We start from the raw sequence: 21,179 nt of genomic DNA, 5'->3' as shown, positions 1-21,179 counted from the left end.
AAAAGTCTACTTTTGTTTTTATTTCTGTAAGACCCTGAAGTGCCGAATTGCGTTGGTTTTACTATTATTATCAACATCCACTGTTAACCAAGAGTTGCTGAATATCCTCTTCACTTGAGTTCGCACCTCATGCACGTTGGAGAGCTAGGTTGCGCAGTGTTCCTTTCTATTCCCTTTCGCAGAGGGGTGTAATCATTACTCCAAACAGTTGAACCCGTACTGTTGCTGAACCTGTCCAATTGAAACGCTAGTTTTTGTTAACTGTTTGGAGTAACGATTACACCCATGGGGCGCAACACGAACAAAAATGGGCGGGACATACCTGAATTTGTCCAATAGAAACTCGTTTTGGGACCAATGACTAAGGTTTGGTTAATGATTCCAACCCTAGTATAGTGTTCTACAGTAAAATAGCCCCACTGTGGATACTGCCCTCTACTGTCACTAACAAATAATGCAAGTTTCCCACAACGCTGCCGCGTCATCATGTCCGGAAGTGAGACAATATTGACAATATGGCCACTGGTCGCAGAAGGGGGAAGTTTTGGATTTGACAGCTCATTCTCCTCGGTCGCAAATAAACCCATTATCATCGTCAAGAATCGACGTATATGAATGAAGGGACTCGGGAATCCACGGGATGTTGTCATTGAGCTGAGGATACATTCAGAGCGTGAAAATCGTCATGTCGTTTTTCAGAAGGAAAGGTAAGGAAGTATGATAGCCGGCTAGCGCGAGCCAAAGGGCGTAAAGAGGCTCGCGGGAGAGGTTGAGGAATGCGCGATGGCTAGTAATGACGGATGAGAATGCGCTTGACAGGTCTGTGTCAAGTCCATGCCGACAAAATATCCGCTGGATAATATAGCAAATACCAATTTGTTTCTGTAGTTATGTTTTCAAATCTGAAGAGTTAAAACTGGCAGTCACACGATCTAGCTAATGCAGCTTTCCTTAATAGTTTTTGCTACTGCTAACGTTGGCTAGCTGATGCTGTGGTGCTAATACTCAGCTAGCTACAAGTATGCCTGACCATGTTCGATAGCAATTAATTCTTGTAGATTGTGTTGGTTATTACCTGGATAGTAATTAACCTGAAAGCCTTACATTTGGTGATTTCCTAATAATTTCACGGTAATGTTTCTTTAGTTTAGGTCACTGACTGTCTTCCATGCCAGTCAACTATGCCATGGTGGTTGGATGGATAGCTCCCCAATGCAAGTAACGTTATAAGTAGGTTCAGGGCTAGAGGCATTCTTCATTGGCATGTTGGAAATTCTGGTGGCGTTTGGTTTAAAGGCTCTTCGTTAGTTGTCACCAACCGGTCGATCTCCAAGACATTCTTAGTCGCTCATCAAACATGTATGTAAAAACAACGATAAAAATCAAGCCTTCGCATTCTTATTTTTATTCGTTTCGCGCTGTTGAGTGTAGGTGCACTTGATTCAGCTGCCCGAGCGTCGGCAAGTCAGTGTGTTCCTTTTTTTTAACCGTTTCATGTGCCTGGAGGTAGAACTCCGCCTACCCGGCAGTCCTTGAGAGCAAATCAAGTGCAACTGTTTTTCCACCGCTGGCCAATCAGAGCTCAGATCACGATTCCTGCACAGTTTCTTCGCACACTGGGACTGTAAAAAGAAACCTCAAACGCACACTAAAGTTGATAATGTGAGATTTAAAAACTTTTAAAACCAACGAATACAGCAAAGAACTGCAGTTTTTATGAGTAAATTCATGTTCAAATTGTTATGCAGCACTGTCTATAAGCCATACAATACGCATGTTATGATAATCTATCTTTGTTATTATTTGCGCTTTTATATTTTTTAATATCGAGGAATAATGCACTTTCTCTGATCATAGGAGTAAGGAGATCATAGAACCTCTGCTCCCTCCCTCCCCTCAGACTGACCATAAGATGCAGGCTGTCAGTCCAGTAAAAAAAAAAAAAATTCAGCTGTGCCTCACAAGTAATAAAATAAATAGTATTTTACCAGTGATCATATACCAAAAATGTTGAAATACAACTTCAAAATGGTTTGAGAAGAACAACATTGGCTGGGAAATTCAAGCATAGCCAATATGCAGTGATAATGTATTAGGCCAATAGCCTACTGCACAAACCTCATTGTTACATAACTGTTTTTGATTGGTTAGTGTTGCATAGGCTTGTGCTTTTAAGTCATGATTTTTCAATCTGAGCGGTAGATCTCGTCTTGCATTTTGACTCAGAAAGGGATTTTGACTCAGAAAGGGATTTTGACTCAGAAAGGGATTTTGACTCAGAAAGGGATTTTGCCTCAGAAAATGATTTTGACTCAGAAAAGGTTGGTGACCACTGCTCCAGGCTAACTCAGTATTTACCTTGGAATTGTGGTCCGAAGACATAAAAGCAAAAATGATTGCATGTAAATCACTAGCCCAAACTATAGACCTCCATTCCTGGGGCTAGTAAAACACACACACACACACACACCACACACATTTGTCTTAACATCTACTGTAAAGTATTTGGCCAACAGTGAAAACCATGGATAATATGAAATGATGATGATAACAATCAGTCATATGCAGAGTCCTATTTATATACAGATTGAAATTATAAAGCTCTTTGAGGTGGGTAGACATAACCATGTGCTAACCATCTGATGCCTCTAAATGAAAAAGAGCCTTCCATCTTTCCCCCACTACTCTACTGAACACTGAAAGCGCCTTAGGAAAACTATTTATGTCATGCGCAAAAGGTTCACTTTCACCACACAATTGTAACCAGGCATATTCTGTTACTTCTTGTAATGGAGGAGGACTGAAATGTGTAGAAAAACAGGACTTTGGTTCCAGACTGTTCTTTATGGTGATGAGGGTTCTTTGCCGTAACAACATGACAATGAAGTGACATCGAGCTGATAGACCAAGGCCACTCTAGACAATAAACACACCTTGTAAGATGGCAGCCATGCTTCAATGTGAAGAATAACTCTGTTCTATTCCAATTCGGAGCCTCACACAAGTAGCTTGCTCCTCTCTCCTTGTCTTATCTGTGCATGACAGTGAGGGAAATAGTCATAATTATTTGTTTGCTTAACAGTCAAGGTTATCCCACTGTCACAGGCATATCTGTTCCCGACCAGGCCTAGGCCATTATGTAACTGTATAGTTAAAGGTACTTCGGGATTTTGGCTATGAGGCCCTTTATCTACTTCCACAGAGTCAGATGAACTTGTGGATACCATGTTTAGGTCTCTGCCCGGTATGAAGGAAGTTAAAGTTAATTTGGCAAGCCAATGCTAACTAGCATTAGCACAATGACTGGAGGTCTATGGGTATCTGCTACAATGACTGGAGGTCTATGGGTATCTGCTACAATGACTGAAGGTCTATGGGTATCTGCTAGTTAGCATCTTGCTTCAAACTGCATGCAGAGACATAAAAATGATATCCACGAGTTCAGGGACTTGTTGCCAAAATCCCAAATTATCCCTTTAAGTTTGTGACTTTTCAGTGACACTGCATCATCATCATCATCCATATGGCTTTACCCTACAATGAAACTCAGGCACAGTATTCCGGTCACTGATCTCACCCTGCATTGTGAATCAAATGTTAGAGCCTGCTCTAATTACAATGCTATATAATTCCTTTTTGACCCATAGCAAAAGGCAAGGAACCCGAGCAACCAGTTGATGCAAAAGTCAATAGAGGTGGGTACCGAACTACTACTTCTTTGAAATGATGAATTATAATACTGTGCTGCTGCTGTCTGATGTTTCATTTTTTAGCAGCCCTGAAAATAGAGAGGAAATAAGGTCCTTGTGTGAAGTTCTTTGAAAGCAGTCAAGTGTCTCTTTAGTTGAAGTGTTATGTTCACTCATTTTTTTGAAGGTAGCGGTATTTCCCTCTGAGCTTTCTCTTTTTGTAGGTGTTTATATTTGTCTTTGTAAATGTACTGAGAGAGAATGTATTGATTTAGGTAATAACACACATATATCAGCTAGTAGGCCAAATTTATGTCCAATGTTCAGACTTTAAATGATTGGGTTAAAGAGTTTTTAGAGAGATGCCAGTGAAGTATTTTATATTCTTAGACAGGCTCAAAGGGCGGAGTTAACATTTACACAGAGCACACTGTCTCGCAATCCCCACACCCCAGCGTTAAAGAAAAAAAGTGTCCCAGCACCCACTGAGCTCTAACTGGGAAAAGTTATGTACTAGATCACTACACCATTCAGTTAAAGAAGTAGGCCTTTTTCAGAACCCATAACCTCGTACATAACATACTTTGTTGGTGTTTTGGGTTTCTCTCTAGAAAGCGAAGCCTACATTCTGTATTGATCAAAGAAAATAAGATACCTATGTTTCCACCCTCCTCCTCCCCTGTAACCCCAGCCCTGGTAGCCCCAGCAAGCCCCCACTCCCCCTCCCATAGCCTCCGTAACCACCATGCCTTCCTGGAGGTGGTGGGGCCCAGCCATGTGGCCATCAACGCCATCTCTGCAAACATGGACTCCTTTGCCCACGGACGCACGGCCATCCTCAAGAAACAGCCCAGCCACATGGAGGCTGCACACTTTGGGGATCTGGGTATGTGCCTCCAGTATTCTTCTGATTTGTCTCCTAATTTTCAGGAAACGTATTCACAAGCGTTTCAGAGAAGAAGTGCTGATCTAGGATTAAGTGACCGCTCTTATTTATTATAATTTGAAAGGCTAAACTCTCTAGGGCACCGCAGTGCTAGCTGTGCCACCAGAGACTCCGGGTTCGAGCTCAGGCTCTGTCGCAGCCAGCCGCGAACGGGAGGTCCATGGGGTGATGCACAATTGGCCTAGCGTCGTCCGGGTTGGGGAGGGTTTGGCTCCCTTTCGACCTTCGTCTCTCCCGAGCCCGTACGGGAGTTGTAGCGATGAGACAAGATAGTAACTACTAACAATTGGATACCATGAAATTGAGGAGAAAAGGGGGTAAAATTAAATTAAAATAAATAAAAGGCTAAACTCATCCTTGATCTAAGAAAGAAAAAAAAGTTATTTAGAGTGATTTTAATGGATGATCTTTCTCTTTTAAGTTCTCCTGACTGGACCGTGTGTGCCAATGCTTCAGCAAGTTGATACAATGTGATAATAGTAGGTGGTGGATATGGTGCTGGTGGAATTGGTTTAAATACCAACGGGCCTGGCCTTTCCACAAGCGATTGGTTCAAGGCTAATCCTGCAACGTACTCCTGCATGTGTTAGCCTTTTGACCAACCAGCACACTACCAGCAAAGATTTTTAGTATGACTCATAACTAGGGCCCAGAGTTTTTCCTGAGGGACCTGATCAGGAAAACTCCTTATATCTCATGCATCATACTGCAGGTATTTTTCTGCTGCCGTTGTAATCATTGGTTTGGCCGCCTAAGCATTTTTCTGTGTCACCAAAGTCCAAACAGTGTAAATAATAAATTGTAAATACATTTTCAGGATGGAAAAAACCCGAAGTGTAAACTTAAACAACTAAGACCAAATTTTAAGTATGTAGAAAATGTAATGGACCTATATATATATTTTTAATAATATAATCTTTAAGAACTAACAATAACCAAAATAAAAGCTAGACAGTCAGGGATAACTAATAAAATGAATACTACTAAATTCATTGTTTTGTGTATTTATTTATTTTTATTTTAGAGCAAAATAAGCCATGGGAAATGCATAGAATTGCAGGAAACTATTTAAAACTGAAAAATAAATGATCCACTACACATTTTTTAAATTAGTGCAATGACTGGAAATCTATTCAAGCAAATACCCATAGATTTCCAGTCATTGTGCTAATGCTAGTGACCATTGGCTCGCAAAACTACATCAAACTTTCTTCATACTGGTCACAGAGACCTACAAATGGTATCCACTAGTTCATCTGAATTTTGGGAAGTAGATGAAGGGCCTCATTGCCAAAATCCCAAAGTATTCCTTTAAAAGTGCTAATATTTCTCAACACCGCCAAGATGGGGGCCTCAAATATTTTTTTCTAAAATGTATCCACCCCGACGGACTGACCGTGCTCATTGCCATGTCCTCTGCCATGCCCAACACCTAAGCCCCTTTTTTATCCAGAAAAAACCCTGTACTGAAGTTTTCTGGGTTAATTAAATGGCGACCTGTACATAGTACTTAAATCAATCAACTAATCTAACCAAACCTACATGTACATATTACCTCAATCAATCACCCCAACTACCTCGTATCCCAGTAAACTGACTCGTTACCGGTACTTCTTGTATATAGCCTTCGTATAGCCTCATCATTGTTATTTTGTGTTATTATATCGTGTTACTATTTTATTTTTATCCATTCGTCAAATGTTCTTAACTTTTAACTGCATTGTAAGGACTTGTAAGTAAGCATTTCATGGTAAAGTCACTACAACACTTGTTGTATTCAGCGCATGTGACAAATACTTTATTTGATTATGATACATAAGAACTCCCTAAATCTTATTTTCTCTGAAGATGTGGGCTATTTAAATTAACCATTTCATAAATAGGTAGATATCAGGCACTAGATTTATAGTGCCACAGCAGCCAGCTACACCAGTAATGTTTATGATAGTGCTGGGACAGGTCTTTACTTACCGGTGTTGGGGGGGGGGCTTGAAATGCAGTAGGGTAGCGTGACTATACTGTGCTACAGTGACTAGACCCCAGACAGTGCTCTGAGGGTGTGAACTCTTGTACAGGAGCGAGAAAGGGAGGAGTGAATGGGGTGGGAGAGGGGGCTGAGCTGCCGGTTATCAGTCATACGTGGCAGCCTGCCCACTCTCTGGAGCTGATACTAGGAGCACACAACACTCATCACAAAACACCAGATCACTGTTTAGTGCTCCTACTCTAGTCCATTATGTAATGGAGGCTTCCAGCCAGGCTTCAGTCATACATTCACATGGCCTCCCTGATCATATGACCCGGGAACTGTGCCAAAGTTGAATAGGTTTTAGATAAGTATTATATTTTTATTATGGATGATCGTGTGTGGTTTCATTCAGTATGCTGTGGTCCGCTGTGTCTGTTTAGGCTGGGTTAGACTTTGTAAGAACGGATTATGTAGAAAGGGCTTTATAAAGCCGTTTGATGTTTTGATTGGTTCATTGTGTGTTTCAGAATGGTCCAGTGTGATCATACTGTATGGTTGTACAGTGGTTTTTATTCAGTATTGTGGTGTGTTTTCAGGGCACTCTAGTGTGAACTACCTGGCCTCTGAGACGCGTTCACGCCTGTCTAAGACAGTGGACCAGATCCTGCGGGACAATGTGGCCATGCCCTACTACATCCAGTTCCAGGAGGCCCATGGTTCCGACCACTTGGTCCGCTTTTGGCTGGAGGCAGAGAGCTTCCGCTCAACCAGCTGGTGCCGGGTCCGGGCCAACAGTCTCAACTCCATCAAACACAGCTCCCTTGCCGAGCCTGCCTCCACCCCTGTCTCCCCCGACCCCTCCTCCCCCCCAGACATGGACCTACCCTCCTTCCCCAGGCCCCCCTCATCTCACCCCCTTACCCCCAGCCCCCAGGAGATAAACAGTAACAGTAGTGAAGGCCCCACTGCGCAGCTCCTCCACAGGGACTCCTTTAGCTCCTTAGTGGACCAGAGGCCAGGCACCCCCAGCAGGGAAGATACCCCCCCCAGGCAGAATTCCAGGACAGGGACCCCCTTCAAGCTGCAGTCCACCCACGCCCTCAAGGAGCTCTCAGACAAGCTCATGAAGAGTATGTTTGACTGGTCTTCATAAATAAATATGTAAATCAAAATCTGTTCTTAATTTACCTGTACAAATAATGGTTAAGTAAGTAGCCTGGAGTCTGTCTGAGCCGGCTGGTGGTGAATGTTACAGAGAGACGCTATGGCTGTTCTCACAATCCTCTTTTATGAGTTGGGCTATAATTTGTGTTTTTATGCATGTTTGTGTTGGGCCATAATGTCTGTACCATATGTACCATATACCTCTATATTCCTACCTTACTGTTATGACTGCGTAACACTCTGACTAGGTAAGGGTAGTGTATTAGCTATATTTGTTCTAATCTCCACCATGTGAAACAACTGGCTGTGAGAACAAGTTTCATTTATTTTAATTGCACGTTGAAGGTAAAAATATCTGAGTTGTACACATTTTGACACCTGTGACAGACTGTTAACCATTTTCACCTGTGTGTTGTAGGTATAGAGAGAGATGCAGTGAACATCTTCACCAAGTACATCTCTCCAGACGCTGCTAGGCCCATCCCCATCACAGAACAGATTAGAAACGACATAGTCGGTAAGAAATTAGTACCCCCACCAGTTTGCCATTAGTATTGATTTTGACTTTAAGACAGTGCATTCTGTGTGTGTGTGTGTGTGTGTGTGTGTGTACTGTATGAGTATTTTATCAGAACTGTATGCATTCCTATGAAGGTTAGACCTAGTTAAAGATCAAATCTGCCCTAATTCTCTCTCGTCTGTGAAGTACATTTAACAAAGTTTCAGGATAACTATTTAGTGGATGAATTGATAATCCGTTGTGTGATTGTGACTGTTTTAGTCCCTTTCTCCACTTTGCCAGCTAAAATCTGTGGCGAGGATGGAAAGGTGGACCCAAACTGCTTTGTCAATGCACAGTCAGTCGTCTTCTCCATCATGGAGCAACAGTACGTTTTAGATTCTCCAGTCTTCATGTTCTAGTATCCATTGAAAGATTGACTATATCTCATATGAGTTCATGTTGAATGCCAGTGTTTTTCTGTATGGTTCATGATTTGTCTCCTATGATTAAAGTGTAACCAATGTTCTCTTATACATCTATCCACTCGTATATCCACTCTTATATCATAAATGTAAATGTGATCACATATCATTTATATTTCCCAGGCACTTTAGTGAATTCTTGCGCAGCCATCATTTCTGTAAGTACCAGATGGAAGTGTTGACCAGTGGCTCAGTGTTTCTTGCAGACATCTTGTTCTGTGAGTCGGCCCTATTCTACTTCTCTGAGGTGAGCACAACAACTGGACCCCACAATTGATGTTGTTTAAACACAAGCACAGTATGTTATCAAGTTCATTCATATGAATTGCTGTTTTATTCATTGGTGTTATTGCTGTTAGTGCTACTGGTGTTTCTAATCTATTTGTTTATATTCTTCTCTATTCTATTTGACATTAGTGTCATATGGTAGGTGTTAATAGAAGAGTCATTGGTAATGAAGCTAACATTCTGTGTGTCTCCCCAGTACATGGAGAAGGAGGATGCTGTGAATATCCTGCAGTTCTGGCTGGCAGCAGATAACTTCCAGGACCAGCTGGCTGCAATGGCGGGCCAATACGACGGCCAGGAGGCCCAGAATGACGCCATGATCCTCTATGACAAGTAAGCCATCCGTTTCTTTATATATAAACTGTGGCCAGTTTATTAGGTTATACCACCCCGTTCATGAAAATGGTTTGCTCTTACCGACAGTGAGTCACGTGACCATGGCTTGCTATATAAAGAAGGCAGACAGGCGTCGATGCATTCAGTTCCTGTTCGATTGAACATTAGAATGGGCAAAACTAAGCGACTTTGAGTGTGGTATGTTTGTCGGTGCCAAGCGTGCCGGATTCAGTATCTCAGAAACGTCCGTCCTCCTGGGCTTTTCACGCACGACACTGTCTAGGGTTTACTGAGAATGGTGTGATAAACAAAAACATCCAGTCAGTGGCAGTGTTGTGGGTGAAAACAACTCGTTGATGAGAGAGGTCGAAGAAGAATGGCAAGAATCTTGCAAGCTAACAGGCGGGCCACAAACAGACCAATTATGGCACAGTACAAGGGTGTGCAGAACGGAATCTCAGAACGCACAACTCCTTGTCACGGATGGGCTATTGCAGCAGACGATCACATCGTGTTCCACTTCTATCAGCTAAAAACAAGAAGAAGCGGCTTCAGTGGTCAAGCAATCACCAACACTTAACAATTGAGAAAAACATTCCCTAGTCTGATGAGTCAGTCAGAATTTGGCAGAAGCAGCATGAGTCCATGGCCCCATCCTGCCTGGTGTCAATGGTACAGGCTGGTGGCAGGGGTGTATTGGTGTGAGGAATGTTTTCCTGGCACATGTTAGGTCCCTTGAGACCAATTGAGCAATGATTGAACACCACAGCGTATCTGAACATTGCTGCTGACCAAACCCATTGGAGCAGTGGTCTCCAAGGCATTCCTAGTCAATCACCAAACATTTTGGTTAAAAAAAACAACAAAGCCTTGTGTTCCTATTTTTATACATTTTTCACTTTTGGTGGTAGGTGCATTTGATTTAGTAGCCCTATCGCCAGGAAGGCAAAGTGTTCCCATTTTGAATCATTTCATGTGTCTGAAGGTAGAACTCTGCCTACCCAGCAGGCTCAGAGAGCAAATCAAGTGCAACTATAGGACTATCACTGGCCATTGAGAGGTCAGATCACTGTGACTGCAAAGTTTCCTCGAGCCGTAGACTGTAAAAAGAAGCCTCGAACGCATAGCAAATGTAATACTGTGAGATTTCTAAACGTTTAAAACCATGACGAGAGACTCAACGAATACAGCAAAGAGCTGCTGTTTTTATGAGTAACACTTATAAGCCATAAAATGTGTGTTTTCCCGACTTCCATTCACGCTGCAAACAGCACTGCAACAGCTGCAATGAATGAATGAGTATAGCAACGTTTTCTGATAAGCTAACATTGTTATTATTAGCGGCTTGTCTTTTCGAATATCAAAGAATATTTAACTTTCTCTGATCATAGGAGTAACAACATGAATTGGTGCAGTGCGATTATGGCAGAAATAATGCAGTGCGACTTTGCCATCAGCTGGAAGACTGTCCCCTTTTCTCAGCGGAGAAAGTCCTGTAAAAAATAAAAAGATTGAGCTCACTCAGCTGTGGATCTATTACCAGTGTGATCATATACCTCAAATGTTAAAATATAATTTCAAAATGGTCTGAGAAGAACAACATTGGCAGGGCAATTGAAGCAGAGCCAAAATACAGTGATAATTTATTGGGCCTATAGCCTACTGCACAAACCTTATTGCTACAGAACTGTTTTCAATTGGTTAATGTTGCATGGGTTTATTTATTTTTTTAAGTCCTGTTTGGGAAAAAACATCTGGGTAGTAAATCTTGGCTTGCATTTTCACTCAAAGTGATCTTGACTCAAAAGGTTGGTGACCACTGCAATAGAGCATCTTTGGGATGATATGGAACGGGCTGTTCACAACATGAATGTACTGCCTTCCAATCTGCAGCAACTGCATGATGCCATTGCGTCAGCATGGACAAACATCCCTGTGGAACATTTCAGACACCTTGTAGAATCCATTCCCCAGAGAATTCGGGCTGTTATGGAGGAAAAGTGGGTCCGAGCCGGTACTAGATGTGTGTACCTAATAAACTAGCCACTGAGTGTATTTGCTTAATATCTTTGGTTTCACACCATCATTGTCTTTACACTGTATTTGTCTTTACACTGTATTTGCCTTTACTATATATTTGCCTTTACTATATATTTGTCTTTACTATATATTTGCCATCACTATATCTTTGCCTAAACACCACAGCATTACTCAGTCTGGCTTGTTTATTAGGACACCAGTTTAATAGTGGTGGGATCTGTTCCCTCCCCAGGTATTTCTCACTCCAAGCCACCAAACCGCTGGGTTTTGATGACTCTGTGCGGATGGAGATAGAGTCTAATATATGCCGGGAAGGAGGGCCTCTACCAGACTGCTTCACCACTCCTCTCAGACAGGCCTGGACCACCATGGAAAAGGTGAGGGGTTGAAAGTCACACAGTAACATTTGACTTAAAAACAAAAATAAATTGTCATTTAGCAGACACTCATATTCAGAGTGACTTACAGTAGCAATTAGAGGTAAGTGCCTTGCTCAAGGGCACAGGCAGATGTTTCACCTAGTCGGCTCGGGGATTCAAACCAACAACCTTCCGGTTACTGGCCCAACTCTCTTAACCTGGGTCAAATACATTTGTTGATACGGGACACACAGGGGTCACTCTGCAAACTCTCAACTGTAAAATCACTAGGAAATTAGATTAAAAAACAACATTATTAGATTGAACTATAAGGTTGAGATTACCAGGGGTTACGGGGTTATTGGCATTTGGGATTATTGAAGGTAGTGGTACCAGAGCAATAAATATACAGTTGAAGTCGGAAGTTTACATACACCTTAGCCAAATACATTTAAACTCAGTTTTTCACAATTCCTGACAATTAATCCTAGTAAAAAATGTTTTAGGCCAGTTAGGATCACCACTTTATTTTAAGAATGTGAAATGTCAGAATAATAGTAGAGAGAATGATTTATTTCAGTTTTTATTTCTTTTATCACATTCCCAGTGGGTCAGAAGTTTACATGCACTCAATTAGTATTTGTTAGCATTGCCTTTTAAATTGTTTAACTTGGGTCAAATGTTTTGGGTAGCCTTTCACAAGCTTCCCACAATGAGTTGGGTGAATTATGTCCCATTCCTCCTGACAGAGCTGGTGTAAGTGTGTCAGGTTTGTATGCCTTGACTTTGTTGTCTTTAAGCCATTTTGCCACAACTTTGGAAGCATGCTTGGGGTCATTGTCCATTTGGAAGACCCATTTGTGACCAAGCTTGAACTTCCTGATGATGTCTTGAGATGTTGCTTAAATATATCCACATAATTTTCCTGCCTCATGATACAATCTATTTAGTGAAGTACACCAGTCCCTCCTGCAACAAAGCACCCACACGACATGATGCTGCCACCCCCGTGCTTCACGGTTGGGATGGTGTTTTTCGGCTTGCAAGCCTCCCCAAATTGTCATTATAGCCAAACAGTTCAATTTTCGTTTCATCAGACCAGAGGACATTTCTCCAAAAAGTATGATCTTTGTCCCCATGTGCAGTTGCAAACCGTAGTCTGGCTTTTTTATGGCGGTTTTGGAGCAGTGGCTTCTTCCTTGCTGAGCAGCCTTTCAGGTTATGTTGATATAGGACTTGTTTTACTATGGATATAGATACTTTTGTACCTGTCTCCTCCAGCATCTTCACAAGGTCCTTTGCTGCTATTCTGGGATTGATTTCACTTTTCGCACCAAAGTTTGTTCATCTCTAGGAGACAGAACGCGTCTCCTTCCTGAGCGGTATGACGGTTGCGTGGTCCCATGGTGTTTATATTTGCGTGCTATTGTTTGAACAGATGAACGTGGTACCTTCAGGCATTTGGAAATTGCTCCCAAGGATAACCAGACTTGTCGAGGTCTATTTTTTTCTGAGGTCTTGGCTGATTTCTTTTGATTTTCCCATGATGTCAAGCAAAGAGGCACTGAGTTTGAAGGTAGGCCTTGAAATACATCCACAGGTCCACCTCCGATTGACATAATTTGAGTCAATCAGAAGCTTCTAAAGGCATGACATAATTTTCTGGAATTTTCCAAGCTGTTTTAAAGGCACAGTCAACTTAGTGTATGTAAACTTCTGACCCACTGGAATTGTGAAATAGGGAATTATAAGTGAAATAATCTGTCTGTAAACAATTGTTGGAAAAATGACTTGTGTCTTGCACAAAGTAGATGTTCTAACCAACTTGCCAAAACTATAGTCAACAAGAAATTTGTGGAGGGGTTGAAAAACGAGTTTTAATGACTCCAAACTACGTGTATGTAAACTTCAGACTTCAACTGTACAAAGATTTGGCTTTGAGTTACTATGTTGTTGCCAAAGGCTAGGGGTGATGCTGAAATACTTTGCCATTCTCTGAAGAAAATGGAAGACCTTTATGACTGAAAGGCATGTCCCTCTTGCATTTTCAAGTTCAACTTTGCTAATTTGAAGTTCATGTCATTTTTCTTCCCTCAGGTCTACATGCCAGGCTTCCTGTCGAGTAACCTTTACTACAAGTATCTGAGTGACCTTATCAACTCTGTCCGAGCGGATGAGTTTGTCCTGGCCAGCGCTCCCGGTCAAGGCGTGGCCCCAGATGGTGACCGCAGCACCAATGCTACCGAGGGTTCTCAAACCCAGGTAGATAACCCCACACTTGACCTGCTCACACCCTGACATTTTCCTAATTTCATGAGACATTTTGAAAAGTTTGTCTATGTGCACTCGAATGAATGAATGATTGTTCAACAGCAGTAGCACTTGTACCTTTGTATGTTAGCCATTTTCCCTCCTGAACCGTTTAGGAGATAATGAACTTTGAGTAAATAGCTTCGTACGTGGAATATTATTCCCTCTCGTTCTTCTCTAACTGTGCAAAGTATTATATTTGTTCTCATTACAGCAAGCTACCAAAAAGGTGGCAGCAGTGAAAATCCTGAAAAATTTTGACGAGGCGATAACGGTGGACATAGCCAGTTTGGATCCAGAGACCCTGTACCAGCGCCCCTACGCTGGGTAAATCTGCATAACCTCCTCTGGCCTTCTCAGATATACATTTTCAGCATTCTCTAAGTACTGTCGTCTGTAAACAACATTTATTATTTCAACTATTTGATCTGGTGTTTTTTCACCCATATGTTTCTCTACTGGATGATATTTTATAAAATAGTCAAATAATGGTGCTAAATTTCCCCCATTTCTAACCCTGAACTAGCCTGATTTTACTAATGTAATATTCCCAAATGGGTTCTTTTGATGCAAGCTAAGTAAGCCAGTGTAATGGCCACTGATGTGTGACCTAAACCACTCCAAATACAAACATGTTATGAATTAATATATGATGTTAAAAAGCATATTTTCAAAGACTCCACCATGCGGTCCTCAGTGTGACCGCAGATTTGTAGGTTATCCCCATTATCTTATAGCAGTCTAATAGGCCAAACAAAAATCAAATCAAAATCAAATCAAATTCATTTATATAGCCCTTCGTACATCAGCTGATATCTTAAAGTGCTGTACAGAAACCCAGCCTAAAACCCCAAACAGCAAGCAATGCAGGTGTAGAAGCACGGTGGTTAGGAAAAACTCCCTGGAAAGGCCAAAACTTAGCCTGGTTCCTCTCTAGGTTTCTTCCTATGTGGGGTGGCCAGTCCTCTTCTGGCTGTGCCGGGTGGAGTTATAACAGAACATGGCCAAGATGTTCAAATGTTCATAAATGACCAGCATGGTCGTATAATAATAAGGCAGAACAGTTGAAACTGGAGTAGCAGCACGGTCAGGTGGACTGGGGACAGCAAGGAGTCATCATGTCAGGTAGTCCTGGGGCATGGTCCTAGGGCTCAGGTCCTCTGAGAGAGAGAAAGAAAGAGAGAAGGAGAGAATTAGAGAACGCACACTTAGATTCACACAGGACACCGAATAGGACAGGAGAAGTACTCCAGATATAACAAACTGACCCTAGCCCCCCGACACATAAACTACTGCAGCATAAATACTTGAGGCTGAGACAGGAGGGGTCAGGAGACACTGTGGCCCCATCCAAAGACACCCACGGAGAGGGCCAAACAGGAAGGATATAACCCCACCCACTTTGCCAAAGCACAGCCCCCACACCACTAGAGGGACATCTTCAACCACCAACTTACCATCCTGAGACAGGCTGATATAGTGCAGCCCCAGCAGTGTCCTAGTTGCAGTAAGAGATTAGCCTGGTCCCAGATCTGTTTGTGCTGGGACCAAATGACAATGACGATAGGAGTTGGCTGTACAGCACAAACGAATGTGGGACCAGTCTAGTAACAGGGTGCTGTCTCCATAGATATCTGGTATCTATGACATCATTGGCTATGTCCCCTCTCTATTCAGAAGAATGACGTTTGGGAAAGTGAACGAGCTGGGCCAGTTCATCAGGGAGGCCGAACCAGAGCCTGATGTGAAGAAATCCAAAGGTAATTTACATTGAATTTCTCTACTTCTCTTTTCTCGTATTTTCTCTCTTTTCCCTCTCTCTTCTCTCCTTTTTTTCTCTCTCTACTGTTCATTGTTGCCTGTATAATTTGTGTCATGTCTCTCAAGCATGCATGGTGTGGGTATTGTCTTCTATTCTAATCCTAACCGCAAACAGAAAGTAGGTTTAAATATTTGGGGCACCCCAAATACAACGCAAGGCGCTTTTAGTTCTTATAGAAGACTATACAGTATAACATGAATATAATATTTAGGACTTCTTAGAAGAGAATGTTCTCTGAGAACAGAAGAAATCCATATAAAAGTCCTGGACTAAACCTGTATATGTTGAATGCATTTTCTTAGTAGATTTCATGGCTCTAATCATAAACCAACTTTTCCAGCCCTCAGTTTCTTCCAAATGCATCGATCGCATTCCAAGAGAATTCTGTGCTGTGATAAATGTACCTCGTATGCCTAGTATCTTTCAGAGCAGTGGTTCCCAAACTTTTATTGTCCCATACCCCTACAAACATTCAATCTCCAGCTGCGTACCCCCTCTAGCAACAGGGTCAGCGCACTCTCAAATGTTTGTTTTTTTGTTTTTGTTTTGCAATCGTAAGCCTGCCACACACACACACACACACACACACACACACACACTATACGATACATTTCTTAAACATAAGAATGAGTGGAGCGTCCCGAGTGGTGCAGTGATCTAAGGCATTGCATCGCAGTGCTAGCTGTGCCACTAGAGATTCTGGGTTTGAGTTCAGGCTCTGTCGCAGCCGGCCGCGACTGGGAGACCCATGGGGCGGCGCACAATTTTCCCAGCATCATATTGGTTAGGGGAGGGTTTGGCCGGCAGGGATGTCCTTGTCCCATCACGCTCTGGCGGCTCTTGTGGCGGGCCGGGCCCAGTGCACGCTGACACGGTTGCCAGGTGTACGGTGTTTACTCGGACACATTGGTGTGGCTGGCTTCCGGGTTAAGTGGGGATTGTGTCAAGAAGCAGTGCGGCTTGGTTGGGTTGTGTTTCGGAAGACGCACGGCTCTCGACCTTTGCCTCTCCTGAGTCCGTACGGGAGTTGCAGTGATGGTACAAGACTGTAACTACTAATTGGATACCACGAAATTGGGGAGAAAAAGGGATAATTTAAAAAATTATAAAAATAACAAGAATGAGTGTGAGTTTTTGTCCCAACCTGGCTCGTGGGAAGTGACACAAAGCTCTTATAGGACCAGGGAACAAATAATAATATAATAATAATCAATCATTTAGCCCTTTTATTTAGCCATCTTACATATAAAACTTTATTTGTTCATTGAAAATTGTGAATAACTCACCACAGGTTGAGAAGGGTGTGCTTGAAAGGATGCACATAACTCTGCAATGTTGGGTTGTATTGGAGAGAGTCTCAGTCAAATCATTTTCCATCATTTTCATGCTAGTGAGGGCTGATAATCCACTCTCACATAGGTACAGTGGGGCAAAAAAGTATTTAGTCAGCCACCAATTGTGCAAGTTCTCCCACTTGAAAATTACAGGCCTCTCTCATCTTTTTAAGTGGGAGATCTTGCACAATTGGTGGCTGACTAAATACTTTTTGCCCCACTGTATGTGGATGCATAGGGCATCAGTGTCTTAACATTGTGATTTGCCAAGGCAGGATACTCTGAGCGCAGCCCAATCCAGAAATCTGGCAGTGGCTTCCGATTTTAAATAAGATTTTCACAGAACCGCTTGTTGCAATTTTGATGAGGCTCTCTTGTTCAAGTGGACTGGAGGTAGGGCATGAAAGGGATAACGAATCTATTTGTTAGTGTCATCCGTTTTGGGAAAGTACCTGCGTAATTGCGCACCCAACCCACTCAGGTGCTTCGCTATGTCACATTTTACATTGTCCATAAGCCTGAGTTAATTTGTACACACAAAAATTATACAATGATGGCAAGACCTGTATGTTGTACCTTGATAATGCAGACAGAGAAGAGCTCCAACTTCTTAATCATAGCCTCAGTTTTGTCTCGCACATTGAATGTAGTTGAGGAGAGTCCCTGTAATCCTAGATTCAGATCATTCAGGTGAGGAAAAAACATCACCCAGATGGGCCAGTTGTGTGAGAAATCATGCATGTGGTCAGACAAGTGAAAATGATGGTCAGTAAAGAACTTTTAAGCTCGTCTCCCAATAAAAAAAACATTAAAAACGTGTTAATACTTTTCCCCTTTGATAATCAAGGCATTTCTGTATGTTGTAAAAGCTGTACATGGTCGCTGCCCACATCATTGCATAGTGCAGAAAATACACGAGTGTATTTCAAACTGTCAGGCATTCCCTTGGACATGGGCCTTACTTTCTTTTTAACCATAACATACGTTTCGCTACATACGGACCGTTAGTGAAATACCCACGAGAGAGTAACGGTTAATGTGATTGGATGTTAATTATTTGACTAGGCTACCTGTATTTGACATTGTGTTGTTGTTTCGTTAAACACTAGATGGTTTAATTTTATTTTTGGCAGTAAAACGAGGCTACTCGGGTGAGAAAAAAATCTTACCCAAATGTATAGCCCCGTTGAAAAATATAAATGGACTGTTTGAACATGTTATTATTAACTTTTTATGTGAATCACATTTTTATTTGCTGTACCCCCAATGGCATTGCTTACCCCAGTTTGGGAATACCTGTTTCAGAGGAACAATAGATGAAAGGCTTGTCCTCTGAATATTTACATCTTCTTCACTCACTCTTCTCTCTTTCCTCACAGGTTCCATGCTTTCTCTAGCCATGAAGAAACTTGTTCAAGGCAACTCAGATGAGGTGTGTACACCAACAAAACAAGCTCCTCTTGTGTTCAATCTGTTTGAACTAATGAATAATAGGAATGATGAACATATTGAATTGTAAATTGTCTATGTGTGTTTAGGCCCAGGAGGAAATGGCCTGGAAGATCGCTAAGATGATCGTCAATGACGTAGTACACCAGGCGCACCACAACAGTCCTGACAAATCCACCAAGGTATGTCAAATTGTTCCGGATATCTGTATGCCCCAAGCCATTGCATTTATCTAATACAGTAGTCAAATATATCAAATAAAATGACTTCAGTCATGACAAGTTTACTGTTGTATGATGATTGTCCATGTTTCATTGTCCATCTCTCTCCCTAGTTATGACCCTCCAGGGAGAACCAAAAGATTGTCACTCCCTTCATCCTATAGAGACAGACCGTGACAGACAGATGTCACCTGGTCCAGTGATAAACTGCACACTGGATTCACCTTATGGTGAAACACATCAATGAAGGTAGAAGAACAAAAGCATTCCATCATCTCCTGCATCAACTTGTACTGGTTTGTGTGTGAATATATGTGCGTGAGCGAAAGACTTGAAGTATATCGTCGTAACACTATGAAGGTATCTCTGAACAAATGAAGTGGAAAAATAAATGAAAAGCCAACAAGGCGGTTGCACAAAGAGCACCCGACTTCCTTCCTTCCAGAACAAAAAGGGGGGATGACAAACAAGGATGCAAAATGGTGCTGAACGGGAGCTGTCAGAAAGAGCAGCACTTTCGAAAGCAATGGTGCTGCCGTGGTTACTTCTGTTACCATGCCATCTAAGAGGGATCCTGCAGGGGCCTGAAGCATCCTTCACTAAGCAATCACTAAGAAGACTAGGTTGTCCTCGCCATCTTCTCTCTGTAACCCAACCACCACTACAGCCTTTGCCCATTCCTCATTCTTTGTTTTTAGATTAAATCAATTTGAAAGTGGTCAGACCAATGCCCCCCAAAAATTCCATCTGGAAGTAGGGGCTTTGTGCAGTTTTATTTTGAGGTAGATGCGTATCCTGCTTATATTCCTTGGCAGTCCTGGTGTATTTTGTCAGTGGGGTGGGTTACTATGATGAGATGGTGAGTCAGAGTTTTCCTTTCCTACCCTCCTGACTGTGCCCAAATGTACTTTCTAGAGCAGGTCAGACATGTTACAGTCAAACTGGAATGGACCTTCTTGATTTCCTGGTCTTGCCATCTACCTGTAGCTCTGGCGACCCCTGGCACCTTGTCCATATCATTAGAGAGCATAGGCTAATGAATAGATACGTGGTATTATGGCTTGAAGAAGACGTGCTACAGTTGCAATGAAAGAAGAACTCCAGGCTACTCCATGTATTGTTATAAATATGTACATTTCTGGTTTACCCCAAAATATAATTAATGTTAGTTATTTTTTATGATTATTGTTGCAGTTTTCTTTTTTGTATGTACTGTCGAAAGCAATGTTTAAGCAAATCTCATTGAAGTGTACTCAGTGAATGTAATGTTAATATTATTATGACTTTGCTTGAACCTCATTGAGATGTGTGGAAAAGAACCAGACAATACTATTTTGGTACTATGTACCGCTAATATTGTTTCTCTGACCTATGTGTACTTAATCTATAATATATTTAAATTGTGTTTGATTTAAATATATATATATATATTATTGAAATGTTTGCCTTGTGTTTTGTCTATTTTGTTTTTTATACAGAAGGGACAGAAATGCTACCAATGATGGAAAATTAGACTTCTTTCTCTTTGCACTGATTATGTATGAAATCTTGTCTGCTGCCAAACAGGGATGGATTTGGCTCTATTTCAGTCGTCATTAGCTTGTTGGCTGGTCATAGTTTGTGGCCATCATGTTGTTAATTGCACTTGGGTATTTAACCTCTAGTATTGCCAGATGGTAATGCAACCTGTAATTCAGCAAATGAATGCTCATCCCAGTGCAGTTTCAAGTGTGTGGTTAGCTTTTGCATAAGCTCTATTGGTGTTGTTGCTGTAGTTTTGCTCATCCAAATTGTTTTATCCTCATTTTGTTGTACAGTATGATATACTTTATTGTAAGTATTTTATGGCATTCATGTAATAAAACTGTTCTGCCTATATTGTAGCTAAAGTAGGCAACGTTATCAAATAGCAAAATCTGATTTTTCTTGTTGCAATGCCATTTAACCAGTGGGGGGCAATGTGGACTGTATTGAAACATACATGAGTGATAAATGTCTTAACTACAAATGATTAGCAATAAGTATATAATATTCAGTGATTTGGATGTTTGTTTAAACGACAAAAATAGTGTTTTGTCCTATAATAATAATAATTAGGACTAGGTTATTTCACTGTAAATATTCGTTCCTCTTGTTTCCCACAGACAATTGTAGTAAAACATGGGCACTTTAGCAAATGTTTAGCCAAATGGGCAATCTTTGGTTTAGTATCACTTTGCTCTAAACATGTATTTACCTACCGTAAGTAACATGAGGACACAAGTGAAG

General features: G+C 41.6%; 1 protein-coding gene across 2 annotated transcripts; it reads left to right on the top strand.

Moving 5' to 3' along the window:
- The first annotated feature begins 505 nt into the window (after positions 1 to 505).
- On the top strand, positions 506 to 20,820 carry LOC135550696 (A-kinase anchor protein 10, mitochondrial-like). Of its 2 annotated transcripts, none has more exons than XM_064981732.1 (15): positions 506 to 707; positions 3,648 to 3,695; positions 4,381 to 4,575; positions 7,201 to 7,734; positions 8,187 to 8,285; positions 8,571 to 8,655; positions 8,876 to 8,999; positions 9,237 to 9,373; positions 11,649 to 11,793; positions 13,873 to 14,037; positions 14,300 to 14,412; positions 15,766 to 15,845; positions 18,621 to 18,673; positions 18,780 to 18,872; positions 19,025 to 20,820. In XM_064981732.1, the coding sequence occupies exons 1-15, from the start codon at positions 686 to 688 to the stop codon at positions 19,028 to 19,030; spliced, it is 1,899 nt and encodes a 632-aa protein (XP_064837804.1). In that variant the 5' UTR covers positions 506 to 685; the 3' UTR covers positions 19,031 to 20,820. The 2 variants fall into 2 exon arrangements, with proteins under 2 accessions (XP_064837804.1, XP_064837803.1); XM_064981731.1 differs by having other exon boundaries at positions 15,763 to 15,845.
- Positions 20,821 to 21,179: the final 359 nt, after the last annotated feature.

The sequence above is a fragment of the Oncorhynchus masou genome, chromosome 12 (assembly GCF_036934945.1).
Source record: "Oncorhynchus masou masou isolate Uvic2021 chromosome 12, UVic_Omas_1.1, whole genome shotgun sequence".
Lineage (NCBI taxonomy): Eukaryota > Metazoa > Chordata > Actinopteri > Salmoniformes > Salmonidae > Oncorhynchus > Oncorhynchus masou.
The sequence above is the reverse complement of the archived record's forward strand: the minus strand, read 5'-3'. Positions and strand labels throughout refer to the sequence as shown.